The 22388-nt window shown below is 39.1% G+C and overlaps 1 protein-coding gene across 1 annotated transcript in view; it reads left to right on the top strand.

Annotated features, from left to right (window-relative positions):
* The window catches only part of BBOF1 (basal body orientation factor 1), a gene marked incomplete at its 5' end in the record, with an annotated part of 41876 nt that overhangs the window by 8604 nt on the left and 10884 nt on the right, over positions 1–22388 (top strand). The window contains 7 exon segments of the mRNA XM_081102913.1: positions 3752–3817; positions 5325–5468; positions 9869–9949; positions 10778–10848; positions 11542–11686; positions 14574–15067; positions 20797–20898. Coding sequence (XP_080959039.1) covers positions 3752–3817; positions 5325–5468; positions 9869–9949; positions 10778–10848; positions 11542–11686; positions 14574–15067; positions 20797–20898 — 1103 coding nt within the window.

The raw sequence follows: 22388 nt of genomic DNA, 5'->3' as shown, positions 1-22388 counted from the left end.
ACTCCAATACATTCAATAAAAAGGAAAAAATATTAGTAAGGGGAAAAAAAGTAAAAATAATTAGAGGACACAGGAACTAGTTGAAAGGAGCTCCAAAAGGCCAAATCTGGGAAAATCAAAATAAATAATTATTAATAAATTAAAACTCATTGAAAAGAGTAAGTCCATGAGCACATACTACCAATAACACTTCTGAGAGTGGGCGTCCATTTTACAGGATCACCAAAAGACCTAGTAATTAATGGGTTGGGACCTTTTTTAGTTACTTCCCTTTGTCTGGGGAATTTTCCTGGAACCTGTGTTATCGGCCATGTGTACTGCTCGTATTCTCTCTCCCCACCCCCACATTCTGTTTGCTCTGGGGAAATTTAGTAATGGCCTGGCCATCTTCTGTTTTTTTTCTATGAAGATAAATTAAAGGCATGCTTCATAGACTAACAATAAACACATTAAATCAGACAGAAAAAACAACAATCAACAGACAAGCACGCATAACACACAGACAAGACTTAATAAATCAGAGTTCTTCTCATGGATCTTTCAGATGTTTTACATTGCCTGGGACTTACGGCCAGATGCGGCCCAGATCTTAGCCTGTTGTTCATATATTTTACCATATTCTGCTCTCCATAGCACTGACTGGCATCTAAAGTTGTTTTAGCTAAAATCTGCCTGTCCCAAGGCATCATATGGTAATTTTCAGACAAAGCATTAAAGAGTCCTTTTGTAAAATGACTGCCTCTTTTTCTCTAGTGGATGAGCCTTCCCTCACTAGAGGCAGAGGATCCGAGGCCTTAGGTTTTACAGACTTTTGATCCCCAATACGAAGTGGGCATAATGCATTTTGAATAAGAGCCCACATAGTTAAAGATGACAAGGGCACTCCTTTTCCTTGAGCTTGATTTAAGAGAGTACCTTTTGACACCTAATTCCTTTATCCTTGAGCATGCAAGCTAAAAATTTACAATGATGTTTTTGCCTTTTACTCGAATTCTTCCCCATTATAACCTGGCTGAATCAAAATGTTCCTTGTCCACTTATGGTTGCAACTCTGAAGCTGGCACGGGCTTTGTGCGCAGTGAACTTCCCACTTTTCTGGTGAATTTCCACTTTTCCTTTTTCACTTTGTTTTTCGCTCAGGTGAATCTTCTCCTCCAGGTCCCGCTCATGGCACCAGAATGCTGCAACCTGCATGGCTAGTGTTCAGGATCCGAAAGAGGGGCTGACGCACAAATGAAAGTACTATACAAGAAATATGAATTTAGAAGGCATGAAGGGCCGGGTGGAGACCCCTTTCTTGGGGAGCCACACTGAAACCTGGCCTTATCCACTTTTTATTCAATTTTAGATACACATCTTGCCCTCAGTAGAGCATGGCAAACAGGTAGTAGACAGACTGTCTCTAAGTTCAATAAACATCAGTAAATATCAATAAGTATCAGTAAGCTTCAGTAAACATTTACTTTGAGGCTATTCATTCAGGAAATTGCTTTGAGCCACCACTATCTCAACACAGAACAATCGGTGCTTAGTGTCAGCCTGCTAAAAGCCCAAGGTCCATTGGCCTTCTGTGTTCCTTGATGCACTCTTATGACAGTATTGGGAAAGTGGTGGCTTCCTGCAGTCACAAGATAGTCCCAGGGATGTAAAGTACAACATAGGGAATATAGTCAATGATATTGTAATAATATTGTACAGTGCCAGGTGACCGCCCCCCCCCCCACGAGGGGACCATTTTGTAAGTATATGATTGTCTAATCACTGGGGGTATACATCTGAAATGAATACAAAATAATATTGAATGTCAAATGTAATTGAGAAATGAAATTTTTAAAAAGTTACCCAGATAAGAGAAATGCATATCAAAACAATGAGATACCCATAGCTACTATCAGAAAAACAGAAAATAACAAATGTTGGAAAGAAAGCAGAAAAATTAGAACCCTTATGCACTGTTGGTGGGAATGTAAATTGGAACAATTACTATGGAAAACAGCATGGAGGTTCCTCAAAAAATTAAAAATAGAATTGCCAGATGACCCAGCAACAAGAATTTAAAGCAGGATCTTGGAGAGATACTTGCATGCCCATGTTTGTTCAAACATTAGTCACGTAGCCAAGAGGTGGAAGCAACGCAAATGTCCATTGATGGGATAAGAAAGGAAAAAAATGGTATATACAGACATTTAATGGAATATTATTACACAGCCTTAAAAAAGAAGGAAATCCAAACAACCTAAGTGCCCATCAGCAGATGAGTGGATTAAAAAACTGGTACATCTACTCTGCTGCTGTAAAAAAGAAGAAACTCTTACCATTTGCAACAGCATGGATAGACCTGGAGAGCATTACGCTAAGTGAAATGAGCCAGTCAGAGAAAGATAAATATCACATGATCTCACTCATTTGTGGAATATAATGAACAACATAAACTGATGATCTAAAATAGACCCAGGACATAGAAGCATCGAACAGACCATCCAACTTCAGAGGGAAGGGGAGGGGGGTAGGGGCGGGGGAAGGGGAGTAGAGGAGGAGAGACCAAACAAAGGACTTGCATGCATGCATATAAACATAACACATGGACACAGATAGTAGGGGGGCAAGGGCATGTGCTGGAAGTGGGGTGGGAACAACCAGGGAGAGGTCAATGGGGGAAAAGGGAGACATATGTAATACTTTAAGCAATAAAGAATCAAAATTTTAAAAAAGGAAATCCTGTCACATGCTACTTAAGACATGGATGAACCTCAAGGACATTATGTTCAGTGAAATAAGCCAGTCATGAAAGGATAAATATTGTGTGATTTTATTTATATCAAATATCTAAAGTAGTCAAAATCCAGAAATAGAAAGTAGAAAGGTGGTTGCCCAGGGCTTTGGGTAAAGGAGGAAAAGGAATTAGTATTTTATGAGTATAGAGTTTCAATTTTTCAAGATGGTAAGTTACAGAGATTCGTTGTACAACAATGTGAATATACTTTACTGAAGTGTACATTTAAAAATGGTTAATATTTCTTTTCTGAAATCAATAAAACATATTTAAAAAAATAAAAATGGTTAGAATGGTCAATTTAATGTTCTTTTAAAAAATTTTTATTGATATTTAGAGAGAGAGGTAAGGAAAGATATAGAAACATCAGTGATGAGAGAGAATCATTGATCGGCTGCCTCCTGCACGCCCCCTACTGGGAATCGAGCCCCCAAACCGGGCATGTGCCTTGATTGGGAATCAAACCATGACCTCCTGGTTCATAGGTTACCAATCAACCGCTGAGCCACACAGGTGGGGCAATGTTGTCTCTCTCTCTCTTTTTTTTTTTTTTTAACATGTATTCATTAACTTGAGAGAGAGAGAAAGATAGAGAGACAGAGAGACATCAATTTTTTGTTCCACTTATTTATGCATTCATTGATTGATTTTTCTATGTGCCCTGACTGGGTACCAAATCCACAACCTTGGCATATTGGGACAATGCTCTAACCAGCTGAGCTACCCAGCCAGGGCTTAATGTTGTATTCTTTTACCACAATTTAAAAAAAAGAGTTACTCAGATAATTCTTATGATAGCCAGGTTTGGGAAACTAGCAATAGCAGGTTAAAGATATGAAGTATGTTCCCTCTCCTCTTCCCTCCTTACTCAGCCTCTCCAACCCTACTGGTTTTAATAAGTGAAAACAAGGCTACTTAATAAAGGAAGAACACAGCAATTTCATCACCTTCCTAACTCTGTATTTTCATCTTCCACAGATCGAAAAACTAAAACAGCAATTGAATGAAGCAAAGGAAAAAGCCCAAGAGGAGAAGGAAAAATTGGTAAGTATCAATGTACATTAATACACTTATTGGTTGGTCAGCTTTCTGACAAGCTCATTTTTAAGACACAATGAGATTAAATGAATCAGTCACCTGAGCAGCTCAGTGACCTTACAGCTCACACGTCTGTTGTACAGAAGCTCAAAAAATAACATAAAAATATGTTATTATAGAAAACCATCTGGTATTAGTGGTGCTTACTGATCCTGAGTTTTACATTCTTCCTACGGCTTTTCAGTGGGCCAAAAATTAGGAAATATGTATACACAGTATTTTTAAAAGATTAAAATATAAATAAAGAAATTTTTTAAAAGATTAAAATATATCACAAAATATATTATAAGTCCACACTAATGTTTTCAATTCAGATGCAGGAATAAAGGGTTTTTACTTAACTATATCTCCTTATAAAGTTAAGTGTGTCTTTTCTTCCTTGCCCAAAATCCTGGTTCTTAATGATACCAATATAATTTTGTAGTTGCTTTAAACCTTAATACATCAACAGTCACAGAATACTGATACCAATGCTACCACCAACATAGATTAGTGGGAACAGTTTTAAGATTTTGTGAGGCCCTTTTCTCCTTGATATATGCCAATATGAATCTTCTATTAAATTATAAGGTTTAAAAACCATTTGAAATAATTGCTTTCTGTGAGGTTATGCCATCAACTCACCAACACAGTTTGCTTTTGATATTTAGGAGTTGCTTTTGAAAAATTTAATTGTGCATATAAAAGTATGTAATTATATAAATATTTATAATTATGTGGTTTCAAAGTCAAATCTATCAAACATGGTATATTCTGAGAAATCTAACTTCTGTCCATGTGTTCAAAATATACCAGATAGGTGAGAAATGGTGTTTCAGTGTATTTCAATTTGCATTTCTCTTTTTGTGAGCTAAGTTGAGCATATTTTCATATATTTGAGCGTCATTTGCATTACTTTTGATATATCAGGTGTGGTGGGGTTTTTTTGTGTGTGTATGTGTGTTTTGTTTGTTATTGTTGTTTTTGCTGTATTGGCCCTTTTTCTTCTTCCTCCTCCTTTTTCTCTCTTTTCTCTCTCCTTTCCTTCCCTTTTTTCCTCTTCTTCCTTCTCCTCTCTTCCTTCCTTCCTTCCTTCCTTCCTCTTTCTCCCACCTTCTCCTTGCTTTCTTTACTAGAGATATTAGCCCTCCCATTGTCTCTTAATTTACTAATTTTAATTTAGGGTCAGGAATGTTATTTATTGTTCTTACAGATTAATTTTTTTTTAGTCTTATGCCTCTTGTTAATAAATATCTGCATTTTCTATACAAGATCAGTTTACTTAGAATTTTTCTTATTCAAGGCACTTGATATTTTTTTAACAGAAAGTAAAACTTTATGCAAAAATAAAAAGGGAACATTTCTTTAAAGAGGATAGACAAATGGCTTAAGGCTTCAAATGGAACATGATTCTGTGGGATATCTGTTCTTTTTCCTAACTCATTTACCTGTATTTCTTTGTTTTTATATACAGGAACAAAAGTATACTGTGCAAATAAATGAGCTGGAGGGACGTTTCTATCAGAAATCCAAAGAAATTGGCATGATTCAGACAGAGCTAAAAACAATAAAACAATTCCAAAAACGAAAAATCCAAGTGGAGAAAGAATTAGATGATGTAAGTTTCTTTCTTTCTTTTAAAAAGGTTAGAATTAACTACTATGTCTGCAAAAGCCTTCACTGACATTTACTCATGTAAGATGGTAAAGGGATTTTTTTTTTTACAATAAAAGTGTAAGACATCTTACACTTTTATTGTAAAAAAAAAAAAAGTCACATATGTAATACCCTTTGTAATACTTTAAGCAATAAATAAAAAAAAAAAAGTGTAGCCGAAGCCGGTTTGGCTCAGTGGATAGAGCGTCGGCCTGCGGACTTAGGGGTCCCGGGTTCGATTCCGGTCAAGGGCATGTACCTGGGTTGTGGGCATATCCCCAGTGGGAGATGTGCAGGAGGCAGCTGATCGATGTTTCTCTCTCATCGATGTTTCTGGCTCTCTATCTCTCTCCCTGCCTCTCTGTGAAAAATCAATAAAATATATTTTTAAAAAAAGTAAAAAAAAAAAAGTGTAAGACATCAGTTTAGGGCTGGATACAAAAGGTCTTGATGGTTAGACTTTTCTTTTTCTAAGCATTGATTCCTTTGTAAATTAACCAAATCTTAGCCAGCACATAACTCCCACATTTATCAGCAGTCAAAATTTTAGAGTAACTTCAATAAGAAACAAACTACAGTTCTTTGAAAACAGTAGGGGCAAAGTAGCAAAGTCCTAAAGGAAAATATGTTTAGACGGATGAATGATAATTTTAGAAAATTTTAAAAGGATCTCTGGGTAGGTGTGGGTGAGATGAAGAAAACAGTTCTTTTAGAAAATTCCTCTGACCTTGCTATGCTCTTTCTCTTACTTTCCATCCTCTCATCTCAGAATATAGTTTTATTGCATTGATCATAATGCAACAAATGTCATAGATGAGTGCCAGGTATAAGTAGCTGAAGTCAGCTTTGTGACTCTGGGCAAGCTACTTAACCTCTCTATACCTTGGTTTTCTCATCTGTAAAAGGAGGAGAATAAGAGTCTTATAGTGTTATTTTAAGGACTGAGTTCATATATGGAAAGTGTTTAAAATAGTGTATTTGACATAGAATTATATTAACAGTGGTGTGTAGCTCTCTGAAAAATAAGATTATTCGCGAAAAAAAAGTAACAATTTTCTGTGTCCCCATAGCATTTTGTATCTTTTTATACCACTTAGCCTATTCTATCTTGATACTATAGTTATCATTTGTTTTATCTCCCCTAGTGGATTGTAAATTCTTCGAAGTACAAACAGTGTTGTCCTTTGTATTCATCAAAAATACAAGATAAACAGTAATTTAGCTCAATAAATATTTGTTAAATGCCGAGTGGGTCTTTTCATTAAAAATGTAATTGGAGGGAACCCTGCCGGTGTGGCTCAGTGGTTGAGCATCGACCTATGAACCAGAAGGTCATGGTTCGATTCCCGGTCAGGGCATATGCCCAGGTTTCGGGCTCTATTCCCAGTGTGGGGCATGCAGGAGGCAGCCAGTCAATGATTCTCTCATCATAATGTTTCTATCTCTCTCCCCCTCTCCCTTCCTCTCTCTCAAAAAAAAAATGTAATTGAAGGGACATCAACTTTTCTTTTAATTAGATGGGAGGACCCTTTTCACAATGTATACATATATCAAATAATCACTATGTACACTTGAAATACTTTACAGTTTTGTCATTTATGTCTCAATAAAACTGAAAAAGAAAAGTTTAGAAGGAATATTAAGTTCTGTTTTATATGAAAATGCTGCATATTGAATCAAATTAAGTTCCTTAACTTTTCAGGAACTCTCAAAATAGACATCCTATGTGGAGGTATACATTCTGAATCAAAGTGAATGAGGAACTAGTTCATAATCTAGTGGGATGCAGTGTGATTTTTTTAAAGAACAATGTTGCCACCTAGGGGACAAATAGATTTCATATCTCTTCAAAGAGGACTGTTGGGCCAGGAAGACTTAAAATTCTAAGGCTTATGGGGAAAAATAAGGTGGTTCTGTGGAATATGGAAGAATTAAGGCAGGTGTGGAGGCCCGTGAACTTAAAATTAAGGGGAGAGGGAATACATAAATGAAGAAAATTAATTATGCTGGGTAATAAAAATCACGGTATACATTTAAAAGAGGCTAATTACATTTAGATTATAAAAAGGTAGTCAAAACATATATTTTAAAGAAAACAAAATTCTACCCACCTGATTAGCAGAAGAAGCATACATTGGTAGGTTGCAGGGTTTTTTTTCTCATAAATCGTTTTGTCTTTGTTTTTGACAAAATGATGATATACATTTCAGCAAATTTAGCTGATAAAAAAAGTTGTCCTCTCCCCACCACACACACAAACACCTAGAGATAGCCATTGAATCCTATATAATAAAAGGGTAATATGCAAATTGACCCTAACAGCAGAGCGACTGGGAATGACTGGTCACTATGACACACACTGACCACGAGGGGGCAGATGCTCAATGCAGGAGCTGCCCCCTGGTGGTCAGTGTGCTCCCACAGGGGGAGCTCTGCTCAGCCACAAGCCAGGCTGATGGCTGCCAGTATGGTGGTGGTGGTGGGACCCTCTCCTGCCTCCTCAGCAGCGCTAAGGATGTCTGACTGCCAGCTTAGGCCCAATGCCCCAGGGAGCGGGCCTAAGCCAGTAGGTGGTCATCCCCCAAGGTATCCCAGACTGCGAGAGGGTACAGGCCGGGCTGAGGGACCCCGCCGAGTGCACACATTTTTGTGCACTGGGCCTCCAGTATATATATATATATATATATATATATATATATATATATATATATAGAGAGAGAGAGAGAGAGAGAGAGTTTATTACCACCAAGCCAGCAATGCAAGAAATCTATTTTTTTAATTTTTTACAAAAATGAGGTCATGATGTACAAATTATTTGTTAACCTGATTTTTGTGAACATTTATATATTGTGAGCATTTTTCAATGCCATTACATATTTTTTTCTGTAAAATCTTGTGACTAGATAAATGAAATTCTATTGAGTAAATGTATCATGATTTATTAATTGGCCCCTTGTTGTTGGACATTTTTACTTCTTTCTAATTTAAAAAAATATATATTTTTATTGATTTCAGAGAGGAAGGGAGAGGGAGAGAGAGAAACATCAATGGTGAGAGAGAATCATTGATCAGCTGCCTCCTGCATGCCTCCTACTGGGGATTGGGCCACAGTCTGGTCATATGCCCTGACCTGAGTGGAACCCTTATCTCCTGGTTCATAGGTCATTGCTCAACCACTGAACTACACTGGCCAGGTGAGATCATAGCTTTAAATTAGCTCTACTTTCTTTACCTAGAAGAATTTTATGTCATTTTTGTCCAGCTGGCATGACTTAGTGGTTGAGCATTGACCTATGAACCAGGAGGTCACGGTCAGGGCACATGCCTGGGTTGTGGTTCAATCCCCAGAGTGGGACATGCAGGAGGAAGCCAATCAATGATTCTCTCTCACTGATGTTTCTCTCTCTCTCTCTCTCCCTTCCTCTTTGAAATCAACAAAAATATATTTTAAAAAATTTTAATGTAGTTTTTATTATATACTAGAGGCCTGATGCACAAAGATTCATGCAAGAATGGGCCTTCCTTCCCCTGGCTGCTGGCACCACCTTCACTCCAGCCTGGAGCCACCTTTCCACCTTCCCACGCTGCCCAGAGGCCCAGAGTGGCTCGGTTGGAGCTGAATGCCTGTGTTGTCGCCATGGCGACGATGCAAGTATCTCGCCCCAGCCACTCAGTGGCTGCATATGCAAATTAACCTGCCATCTTAGTTGGCTTAATTTGCATACTCCTGATTGGCTGGTGGGCATTGCGAAGGTATGGTCAATTTGCATATTTCTCCCTTATTAGTTTAGATAGTTTTAGAGGACAGAATGATTCATCTGTGGGAATCATAAGGAGATGTTTTTTAAGATTAATACTAAGAAGAATTTTCTAAAAATAAGAACTATTAAAGGTCAGTTTAGTGAATTAATGGGATTTGAACTAATGATATTCTGTTTCTAAATGTTCTTCTCATAGGAGGGATTTCCATATTAATTGAGAGATTATATAGTCTGACTCCTCAGGTCTCTTCCAGTTCTAAAATATGATTCTGTGTGTCCACATGGTTAAAATGAAAGACATTTAGAAAATATGATTATGAGGATAACTTGTCTGAATGTTTTGAGAACTGTTATTCATAGAAGGTTTTTTTAGGAACTCGATACTGATCATGTAAATCTAGAGAAGATTGGGGGAAATATAGTACTCACAGGCAAAGACTTGGAGTTTTTCTGTATGTTCAGGATTAAGAGGTAAAGTATAACAGAATATGTTTCTTTACTGAGAATTTCCTAGGAATATGCCCCAATCAACCCCAATTTCATTTCCTATTGACCAGGTTTTCTGTTGTTGTTGTCTTTTTGTTTTGCTATTTTAATTTAGCTGAAGGAGAATCTAAGGAACACGGAGCGGAAACATCAAGAGACGCTTAGAAAATTGGAAAGCAGGTTTTTTAAAGAAAAGGTATGACATATTAAGGTTAACTTAAAATTCTTTTGTTTACCAGAACAACATAAATGTATTTACATGCACTCTGAGATATCAACCTTCCATTTGGTACCTTGTTAGTTTTGTTTTGTTTTTTTTATCAAATCACAATAGACTAAAAAATAGGGAAAATAAAACCTATTTTAGATATGTCAATGTGTAGTCTTTTTTCCCTTCCCAGTTATTCTTGAAACCCCCAAGTGAGATTGTCATCTTACCAATGCTTTCAGACATATCTCCCTCAGTTTGGTGTTTCCCTGGTGGAACTAAAGATGCATGTACCTCATTATATAGGGGAGGTGGGATTTGAGAGGTCACTCTGGTACACATGATGTACATTTTAATTATTATTATTGTTTGGGTCCAATCATAGTATGTAATCTCCATGAGAGCAGGGACCCTATCTGTTTTGTTCACCACAGAATCTCCAGTGTTTAGAAAACCTGGTATACTATTATTGCTCCATAGGAATTTGTTGAATGAATGAATAATGACTCTCATCCCTCTCATAGATACTGACTCTCCTCATTTATTTAGCAGAAATTTCTCTCAGCTCTGCTTTGCCATACTAATGTGGAATTTTTTTCCTATTTATTTGTCATGTTGTTTCTTTAATGAGATTGGGAGGTACCCTAAGGTTCCTGTGTTCACATTATTCTTCTGACTCCTCTATCAATAGGTGGAGTTCACATCAGGTCATGTGGACAAGAGTATTTTGACATTATAAAATACTTAACTTTTTGATGTGTAAATTTGTTGTTAGAAATATAACTCTGTATTAAAACAGACTATTTTCTTCTTTAGCACCGACTAGAACAGGAAGCTGAAAAGAAGGTAATAATGCTGGCAGAGAGAGCCCATCATGAAGCTGTTGTGTAAGAGACTGCCGCCATTCTCCCCTTTTTAACAGCCTCTCTTACTTCTTTCAAGTTTGTTTTGTTCTTATCATGTTGTTTTCCTACTTCTCTCCTGGTTTGCTTTCTTTGAATTTTCTGGCTTATTTTCCCTCACTGTTTCCATAAAGAAAACTTTGTGTTTCCACCGTCTTCCTCTCCACCCTTTTTGTAGCAGCATCGTGTGCAGGTAAGAACCTGGGCTTTGAAATTAGACTGGTTCTCAACACATATACCAATGGACTGTGGTATACCAATGGACATATACCAATGGACTATCTTTATCAATGATGAGAATCATTAAATTTCTTTATGAAATTTAATACCTTAACCCCATTTTTTGGCCTAGTGGATAGAGTGTCGGCCTGTGACTGAAGGGTCCCAGGTTTGATCTGGTCAAGGGTACATGCCTGCATTTCAGGCTCGGTTCCCAGTAGGGGTCGTGCAGGAGGCAGCCAATCGATGATTCTCTCTCATCATTGATGTTTCTATCTCTCCCTCTCCCTTCCTCTCTGAAACCAGTAAAAATATGTTTTTTAAAAATGGGGTTAATAATAGCAACCTGTCAGAGTTATCCTTATCATTAATTTGAGGGGATAAAGCAATAATTGTCCTAGTTTGGTAATATCTGAAACTTAGGCCTCTGTTTTGAAATCTTGTGTCTCTCTATCTCAGGCAATTGAACAGTGCTGGAAGAGCTGTTTTTAAAGAGAATGTTTCTCTCCAGAAAGCTCTTGACTACCACCTGAAGGAAGCTGATGCTCTACAAAAAGAATCTGCGAAGCTGCTAGAGTCTAAAACTTCCCTTTTATATCAAAAGGTTCCAATTCTCTTTTAGACTTTGCTTCCTATCTTTTTAAAAACTATGTTCTTACTGATTTTAAAGAGAGGAAGGTAGAGGGAGAGAGAAATATAAATATTAATGATGAGAATCATTGATCAGCTGCCTCCTGCATGCCCCCTACTGGGGATCTAGCCTGAAACCCAGGTATGTGCCTGACTGGGAATCGAACTATGACCTCCTGATTCATGAGTCAAGCTCAACCACTGAGCCACACTGGCAGGGCCCTATCTTTTTATTTTTAAGGATTAAGTTGATAAATACTAAGCATCCTATCTAATAATAGACAAACATGGTAATTGACCATACCTTCGCTACGCCTCCCACTGGCTAATCAGCACGATATGCAATTAACTGCCAACAAAGATGGCGGCTAATTTGCATACGGCAGGCAGGGTGGGACAGCACGAGCTGCCAGTGCACTGCTATCCAGTGCAGCCCCGCCCCAGAAGCCCCAGGACCTGGGCCCACCTTGCTGCCCAGGACCCGATCGATTGGTGGGTCCTGGGCGGCAAGGCAGCCCCGCCCCAGAAGCCCCAGGAGCTGCCTGATATGGTAGTAACTCTATCAGTAAGCACTCTGAAAGTCAGTGGCATAAATGCAGTGGCATAAAAGACAGATTATGAGGGTGAATAAAAAACAAAACCCACTTTAAATATAAAGATACATATAGATTAAAAGTAAATGAATTAAGCTGCAGCCTGTTTTGCTCAGTGGATAGAGCATTAGCCTGTGGACTGAAGGGTCCCAGGTTTGATTCCAGTCAAGGGCATGTACCTCAGTTGCTGGCTTGATCCCCAGTCCCTATCAAAGCATGTGCAGGAGGCAACCAATCAATGTGTCTCTCCCTTTCCCTTCACTCTCTCTAAAATTCAATGGAAAAATATCCTTGGGTGAAGATTAACAAAAACAAAGTAAATGGATTAAGTAACATTAAAGAGATTATAAGAAAACTATATTCCAAATTTTGTTAGTTGCATAATGGTTATGTTTAAATTATTAACACCTAAGGAATTGGGTGAAGGGTACATATAATATGCTGTAGTATTTTATAGTTTTTTTACATGTATGAGATTTCAAATTAAAAAATTAAAGATTAATAAAATATTAATTGAAGTGTGTATGCATTACATGAAAAATCTCCTAATTGCTTCTAGCATAATTTATTAAATTGTGCTAAAATTTACAAGGGTTCAATTAAAAAATATCTTAATTCTAAATGATATAATAGAAAATATATAATAGTGCAGTTATAAGCACTAATCTGAAAATAAAAAATTTAAAGAAGTGAATTTAAAGAAGGGATTAGCCAAAGAAAATATATGCACAACCCATGGACACAGACAGCAGTATGGTGATGGCCAGAGAGAAGTAGGGGCAAGAGCTGGGTAGAGGGGGCAAAAGGGGGGAAATAGGGACATCCTATATAATAATAATAAAAGGCTAATATGCACATTGACTGAACAACAGGTTGCTATGATGTGCACTGGCCACCAGGAGGCAGATGCTCAATGCAGGAGCTGCCCCCTGGTGGTCAGTGCACTTCCATATGGGGAGTGCCACTCAGCCAGAAGCTGGCTCATGGTTGGCCAGTGCAGGGGTGGTGGCAGGAGCCTCTCCCACCTCCGTGGCAGCACTAAGAATGTCCAACTAACGGTTTAGACCGGATCCCTTGGGGGCCTAAGCCTTTAGTCGGACATCGCCCGAGGGCTCCCTAGCTGCCAGAAGGATGTCTGACTGCAAGCTTAGGCCTGATCCCCTGGGGAGTGGGCCTAAGTCGACAGGTGGACATCCCCCAAGGGCTCCTGGGCTGTGAATGGGCGCAGGCTGGGCTGAGGGGACCCCCCACTCGAGTGCACAAATTTTTGTGCACTGGGCCTCTAGTTGAGTATAATAAAGATACATAAGGACAAAGGGATCATTTTTCTTCTGTCTGAATGATGTACCTTTCGTATCTCAAAAGATTACTGAATGACTAAGAAGCATTAGACTTAGCATTATAAAGGATATATCAGAAACATAAATACAACTCCTATTATCTACTACTTGAGAATACTTATTTTGCTTTGCTTAGAGTTGGTCTCTGAATCACTTAGGAACAGGTTCAGCTGTAACAGCTCTGACAACAGAGGCATCATCACATAAGGGTTTATTCTCTCACCTAAAGGAAAGTCAGAACTGGAATGGTAGTGCCACAAAGCCAGCAGAGCCCAGGTTCCTTAACTCTGCTCTGCAGCATGTGGCTTACATCCTCAAAGTCACCCCATGGCCCACAGCAGCTGCTGGAGCTCTAATCATTACTAAAACAGCAGGAAGGAAGGACAAGAAGGAAAAATATATGCCCCTCCCTTTAGTGGTCTTCCTGGACTTTCTACACACATTTCTACTTACACCTCATTGATCAGAACCCACATCGCTATGCTGAACCACACGGGAGACAGGGAATTTTCAACTGAGTTTACTGCCTTCCTGAAAAAAATTGGGGTTTTATTACTCAGGAGGAAAGAGAAAATGGACATTGAGATAGGTAATTAGCAAACTGCCAGAATTTCCAGTATATAGTTGTTAAATTAATGTTTTTACTGTATAGTCATACTGATTTTGGAATTACCCTTTTGATAATATATTTAACCTTTCAGAACTTTAGGGGAAGGAAAGTGTCTTAATTGGCAAAATCAGTGGTCTTCACAAGTCTAGACAAGGACCCTAGGATGTTTTTTACTCTCTATACACAGAATTCTAAAATATCCCATCTCAAATTGGCATCATACTCAAATCTCACAAAGTAATGGAAATTGGAGAGGAACTTTTAAGTTCTGAAATTGACTAAAGAAAAAAGAAATCTCTCACCTCTTTCTGTTTTTAGGAAATCAACGATCTGTTGGTTAAGGAAAAGGTTATGCAACTTACCCAGCAGAGGTCACAAATTCAAAATCTTCAGAAGAAGGTGGTAAGCTTGGAGACTGCCCTGAGTTGTCTGACTAGAGAGTTTGAGACTGAAGTTCTAAAACAGAAGCAGCAGGCAATGGTAAATAACCAAAGTGATCAGATTGAAATTTACAACCTGAAGAACCTGCTTCAGAAGAAGAATAGGGAAATGAATAGAGTGAAGAAACTGGCCAAGAACATACTAGATGAGAGAACAGAAGTGGAAAGGTTCTTTTTGGATGCTCTACACCAAGTGAAGCAAGAGATTGCATTTAACAGGTTGCATTATAAGCAGATGGCACAAGCTGCTTTCAATTTAAAAATGCGAGAGGCATACGCAGGAAGAACAGAATATCCCAAAATTCGAACATTTGATGGCAGAGAGCACAGCACCAATAGTGTGGATCAGGATCTTAAAGAGGCTAGTAAATGGTACTAATAATACTTTAATATTTTATCTTTTGTGCTGCTATTTTTGTGCCTTTAGAGAAATAAGAACCCTGAAAAATTCAGTTTGGTAATATCTAAGTATTGAGTAGATTACTTAGTGAGGTACTTGAGGATAGGAACTAACTCATCTTTGTAACCCCTATGCTTGGCATAGTTTGTGGGGCCTAATAAATATTGTTAGTGGTGCCCTCTTTTCTTCATAAGAGAAACTGTTAAAGAGACTAGATTACTTTTTCCCATAGGATGTCATTGCAGTATCTTTTAACATGCTCTTTTATTTCGTTTCCTATAGTTACAAAGGTTTAATTAGATTCAGGTTAAACATTTTTTATAAACATACTTTCATAAATATTTTATAATTAGAGGCCCAGTGCGCGGATTCGTGCACCAGTGAGGTCTCTCAGCCTGGCCTGTGCCCTCTCGCAATCTGGGACCCCTCGAGAGATGTCGGACTGCTGGTTTCGCAGGCTGGCCTGCGGGGATCGAGCCGAAACTGGCAGTCCAACATACCCCAGGGATGTAGTAGTGCACAAAGTGGCGCCGCGCTGCTCCCGCTCATCCTGGCCCACTGCGCCTGCCGCAGCTGCTGCTTGGTAGCGCGCTGCTATGGAGGTAGGAGAGGCTTGCTCCACCATAGGTGCACTTACCAGCATTGAGCCCAGTGTCTGGCACCCGTCAGTCAACTGAGTGGCACTCCTGCTGTGGGAATGCACTGAACACCAGGGGGCAGCTGCTCGAGCATCTGCCCCCTGGTGGTCAGTGCATGTCATAGCAAATGGTCAAACGGTCATTAGGTCACTTGGTCATTCACTTGCTTAGGCTTTTATATATATAGATTTATATATATAGATATTCCCTTTACTATTCTGAGATGAAATTTATAGGTAATAATACCTAACTAAACATATTATTTAAAAAATCAATATACCAGTAACAATTCATTGTAACAATTCTTTTTTTTTTTCTTTAAATTTAATTTTATTGCTTAAAGTATTACAGATAATAGTACATATGTCTCTTTCCCCCCCCCCCCCCCAGTGACCTTCCCCGGCCTCCCCTACCCCCCGGCACATGCCCTCACCCCCCCCCCCCAGTGTCTTGTGTCCACTGGTTATGCTTATATGCATGCATACAAGTCCTTTGGTTGATCTCTTACTTCCCCCGCTCCCCAACACTCCCCAGCCTTCCCACTGTAATTTGACAGTCTGCTCAATGCTTCTCCATTGATTTTTATTTTTTTAAATTAAATCTTTATTGTTCAGATTATTACAGTCGTTCCTCTTTTTCCCCCCATAGCTCCCCTCCACCCATTTCCCACCCCACCCTCCACCCTCACCCCCCCCCCCCCACTGTCCTTATCCATAGGTGCACAATTTTTGTTCAGTCTCTTCCCGCATCCCCCACACCCCTTCCCCCCCCCAAGAATAGTCAGTCCACTCCCTTTCTATGCCCCTGATTCTATTGTAATTACCAGTTTATTCTGTTCATCAGATTATTTATTCACTTGATTTTTAGATTTACTTGTTGATAGATGTGAATTTGTTGTTCATAGTTTGTATCTTTACCTTTTTCTTCTTCTTCCTCTTCTTAAAGGATACCTTTCAGCATTTCATATAATACTGGTTTAGTGGTGATGAACTCCTTTAGCTTTTTCTTATCTGTGAAGCTCTTTATCTGACCTTCAATTCTGAATGATAGCTTTGCTGGATAAAGTAACCTTGATTGCAGGTTCTTGGTATTCATCACTTTGAATATTTCTTGCCACTCCCTTCTGGCCTGCAAAGTTTCTGTTGAGAAATCAGCTGACAGTCGTATGGGTACTCCCTTGTAGGTAACTGATTGTTTTTCTCTTGCTGCTTTTAAGATTCTCTCTTTGTCTTTTGCTCTTGGCATTTTAATTATACGTGTCTTGGTGTGGTCCTCTTTGGATTCCTTTTGTTTGGGGTTCCCTGCGCTTCCTGGACTTGTAAGTCCATTTCTTTCACCAGGTGGGGGAAGTTTCTGTTATCATTTCTTCAAATAGGTTTTCAATATCTTGCTCTCTCTCTTCTCCTGGCACCCTTATAATTCGGATGTTGGTATGCTTGAAGCTGTCGCAGAGGCTCCTTACACTATCTTCATATTTTTGGATTCTTTTTTCTTTTTGCTTTTCCGGTTGGGTGTTTTTTGCTTCTTCATATTTCAGACGAGATCGGGCGCGTTCAGGTTGGTATGGCCGTAGACGCTTCTTCATATTTCAAATCATTGACTTGATTCTTGCGATCCTCTAGTCTGCTGTTGGGCGTCTGTATAATATTCTTTATTTCAGTGTATGCTTAATTTCTAGTTGGTCCTTTATCACAACCTCGAGGGTCTCATTAGATTTCTTGAGGGTCTCGTTAAGTTTATCGGCGGTTTCTAGAAAATTCTTGAAAAACCTTAAAAGTGTGGTTTTGAACTCTATATCCAGTAGTTTGCTTTCCTCCATTTCTGTTATTTGTGTCCTGTTTCTTTGTCTCCACATTTTGTATGCTTCCCTGTGTTGATAGAGTGGCTTTGTGTGCTAGGTGTCCTATAGGGCCCAGTGGCTTAGCCTCCCCAATTACCTGAGGTAGACACTCTTGGTGCACCCCACTGTGGGCTTTGTGCACAGTCTTGCTGTAGTTAAGCCTTGATTGTTGTGGGTAACACTGGGAGGGATTGACCTCCGGGCCAATTGGCTGTGAGAATCAGCTGTGTCTGCAGTGGGAGAACTTCTGAGCTGGAGACACCCCTCCGGGGCAAGACTTGCTTCAATGGGGCTTTGATGGTCACTGAGTCTGCCCCTTGAGTGTGTCCTTTATGGATCTGAGGAGCTGCAATCTGGATGGTCCCACTCTGACCATGGGGCACCCTGGCTCCTGGATCTCTAAGGAGGTGCTAATCTAGCCTTTTCCTGAGGCTACCCAGCAGGAGCCAGCTGTGAAGCAATGCATTTGCCCTGGGGCCTTGGGCCAGCTGCAGTTTGTTAGGTAATTATCAGATTGCAAAGGGCCATGCCTTTCATATGCAAAAGCCTCCTTTCAGGACTTGGGCGGGGTGCGGTCCCAGGGGATCAACAGCGGGGAGAGAGCAGTTATGGCTGCTCTCAGTCCTGCCCTCAGAGGCCCTGCTACTCAGTGTTCTGGCAATCACTGCAAGCACCTCTGAGAGAAAGCTGCCCTTGAGTTCTGACTGATGCCAGGCAGTCCACTTTCTCCCGTATGACTCTGGGTCCCCATAGACTCGCCCGGAACTGGAGCTCAGAGCTTGAGACTCCCTCCCGATTGAAAAAGACAACCATGTCCTCAGCCACCAGCCCTCTCCGCATGCGCTTCTGTACCTCTGTACTTTATTTCCACACCGCACCTCCTCTGAGTCTCGGTATGCTTTTCTCTTTCCTTCTAGTTGTAGAATTTCCACTCAGCCAGCCTTCCTGTGGTTCTCAACAATTCTTTCTTATACAGAACTGTCTCTTGGATTGGAAGACACCCAGTAGTGCCCCTATCATTGTATTAACCAAAAGTCCCCACAAGTTTCCTTGAGATGTACTGTTACTATGATAAGGTACCAGAATACTTGAAACAGTTGTAGATTATATACTGTGATTAATTGCTTCCTTAGCATTTCTATCTGTTGGAGCACTCTTCCCCCTATAAACCATAGATTAAATTATGGTGTATTTTTATTTTTTTATTTTTATTTTTATTTTTTTTAAAATATATTTTATTGATTTTTTACAGAGGAAGGTAGAGGGATAGAGAGTTAGAAACATCGATGAGAGAGAAACATCGATCAGCTGCCTCCTGCACATCTCCTACTGGGGATGTGCCCGCAACCCAGGTACATGCCCTTGACCGGAATCGAACCTGGGACCCTTGAGTCCGCAGGCCGACGCTCTACCCACTGAGCCAAACCGGTTTCGGCAATTATGGTGCATTTTTAAAGATTATTGTTAAAATTATGTTTTATACCCCAATGAAATTAGATTCTTCAAAGGCCTTAAGTCAAGAAACTTAAAAGGACTCCAGACCTCTATGTACTTAACATCTTACTAAGAGTGCTTCCAAATGTATTTTCTGCCTTAAATTATTTTTTAGTGGATTAATTTGTATGCTCTTTTAAATTAGCTGCTAGAAAGGTTAGACATGGTTAATAGGTTCTGAAAGCTAAGACTCTTCTTCAAAAATGTCCACACAGTGTATAATTTTTAAATCTTCTTTCTGTATTCAGAAGTCTGTAATAACACTCTTTTTTACCAACAGATCCTCTACAATTCCCTCTAATTTATTTAATGCCAAGCAAGTTGAGTCCCTATCAAACATAAGGCAGTTTCTTTTAAAGTTTTTTGTCTATGGCCCCAGCCAGTTTGGCCCAGTGGATAGAGCATCGGGTCCCAGGTTCGATTCTGGTCAAGGGCACATGCCTGGGCTATGAGCTTGGTCCAATGTGCAGGAGGCAGCCAATCAATGATTCCCTTTTATCATGGATGTTTCTATCTCTCTCTTCCTCTCCCTTCCTTTCTGAAATCAATAAAAATATATTAAAAATTTTTTTGTCTATGTATATTAAGTAGTATATTAGTTTTCAGAGGAGGGTACATAAACTGATTCTATACATTGTTACTGAGGAAACTGGACCCTTCCTATTCTGCCTTTTGTGTGACATTTCTGCTATTGAGCAACTTGTCACCTTAACCTCAGTTTCCTATTAATTGCTTCCTTAGCATTTCTATCTGTTAGAGCACTCTTCCCCCTATAAACCCTCAGCAGGGCAGGTAGAGTCAATAGGAAAGTAAAAGATAAGTAAATGATTTAAAATATATATATATATATATATATATATATATATATATATATATATTTGATTTTTTTACAGAGAGGAAGGGAGAGGGATAGAGACTTAGAAACATCGATGAGAGAGAAACATTGATCAACTGCCTCCTGCACACTCCCTACTGGGGATGTGCCTGCAACCAAGGTACATGCCCTTGACCGGAATCGAGCCTGGGAGGGACCCTTTAGTCCTCAGGCTGACACTCTATCCACTGAGCCAAACTGGTTAGGGTAAGTAAATGATTTTTAAGAGGCTTAAAAGGCAGATTGGAGAGGGACAGTTGAAGTATATGGTGATAATAAAGCAAAACCTAAACTTTTTTGAAAATATTGTTTTTTGATTTCAGAGAGGAAGGGAGAGGGAGAAAGAGAGAGAGAAACATCAATAATGAGAGAGAATCATTGATCGCCTGCCTCCTGCATGCTCCACACTGAGGATGGAGCCTGAAATCCGGATATTTGCCCTGACCTGGAATTGAACTGTGACCTCCTGGTTCTTAGGTCGACACTCAACCCCTGAGCCGGTTGGGCAAAACCTAAACTTTTAAAGAAAACTAACATGCCGTGGCTCAGTGGTTGAGCACCAACCAACCTCTGAACCAGGTCGGCTTACATGTAGAGTGAGTATTGATGTATAATGTGAGAAATTTTTTGCACATAGAGCACTTGTGTTAGTTTTATTTCTTTTTTAAAAATATATTTTTATTGATTTCAGAGAGGAAGGGAGAGGGAGAGAGAGATATTTTCTTTTCTCATATTTACATATTTTGGAAATTTTCTTTTCTCATATGTACATATTTTATATTTTTCAAAAAAAAGGAGATGCTCACTTTGACCATATTTTTCCTTTTCACTTCTTTTTCCTTTGATATTCTTCAGGACAGATATTCAAGGAAATGTGGATATTGGAGATTTGACTTGGGAGCAGAAGGAGAAAGTCTTACGATTGCTTTTTGCAAAAATGAATGGTTTTGGTCCCAGGTAAACCCCGGTTTCTGTAGTAAAATACCAAGTTGTCATCAATCCTTAAAATCATTTAGGAATAATGAACTTATTCTCGCTTAGAATGAAAGGATTAGGAAAAGATCAGAAAATATAAAAGGGTCATACCGATTAGCTAAGCAATTCTCAGAGATAAATAAATAAGGGGGTAGAAAAGAGATTAATTTTAGATGTTTAAGGTAATGCTTGCTAAGAAGGTACAATATTGCACAGCTGAATGAGCGGTAATGTAGAGAAGCATAACAATTGTTAAGATTTTATTGGTCTACAAACCATTTATTGGTAAATGGTTTTTTAAGCTGATTATTAATCTCTAATAAGACAGAATCTCTTATTACCTAACAAGAGACTCTCTAATACCAAGGAAAAGACCTAAAAAGGAAAACAAAAATCTACAGGTATTTTTAAAAATTATTTTTAATTAAAAAAAAAAAGATTTCAGAGGGAGAAAGGGAGGAGAGAGAGATACAAGAAAAAACATCAACGATGAGAGAGAATCATCGCTCTGCCTCCTGCACACCCCCTACTGGGGATCAAACCCAGAATACGGACATGTGCCTTGATGGGTAATTGAACCTTGATCTCCTGGTTCATGGGTCGAAGCTCAACCACTGAGCCACACTAGCCAGGCTGAAATAATTCTTCTTAATGATTTGTTTTCACTTTCTCCACTATGTTTTATCAGTAACTATAACCCTGGTAATGAACTATAAAGTGGGTAAAATTAACCAATTACTGATTGCCTGTTATGTGCTTGGCACTATGTTAGGTATTCTGGGGATTCAACAGAATTAAGAGACATTGCCTTTGATCTCAGATCAAACAAAACCAAAAATAACAAGGAAAAAAATAGATGGAACAATAAAGTACAATTGGAGTTCAGACAATATGTCAATGGGCTAGAGTAGTCAGGGAGGAAGACTTCAGTCAGAAAGACAGGAAGATGACTCTGTGGGTGCCTTGTAAGAGAGTGGAATAGTTGAGAGAGGGGGCAGGACACATTAGGCAAGGGGCAAAGTAGACAGCATAAGCAGAAGCCCAAGGTAGAAATGGGTATCAGGTATTTTGGGAACATTGAGGAAAACTGCCTAGCTTGAAGAAGTGTGGTAATGCTAGATCAACGGTTCTCAACCTGTGGGTCGCGACCCCTTTGGGGGTTGAACGACACTTTCACAGGGGTCACCTAAGACCATCGGAAAACACACATTGTTTTTGTAATGAATCACTATGCTGTAATTATGTTCAATTTGTAACAATGAAAATACATCCTGCATATCAGATATTTACATTATGATTCATAACAGTAGCAAAATTACAGTTATGAAGTAGGAACGAAAATAATTTTATGGTTGGGGGTCACCACAACATGAGGAACTGTATTAAAGAGTCGCGGCATTAGGAAGGTTGAGAACCACTGTGCTAGAGAATAATTAGTAATAAGAAATAAGGATTAATCTATATATTATGCT

The sequence above is a fragment of the Myotis nattereri genome, assembly GCF_964212035.1.
Source record: "Myotis nattereri genome assembly, chromosome: 1".
Taxonomy (NCBI): Eukaryota; Metazoa; Chordata; class Mammalia; order Chiroptera; family Vespertilionidae; genus Myotis; species Myotis nattereri.
The sequence above is the reverse complement of the archived record's forward strand: the minus strand, read 5'-3'. Positions and strand labels throughout refer to the sequence as shown.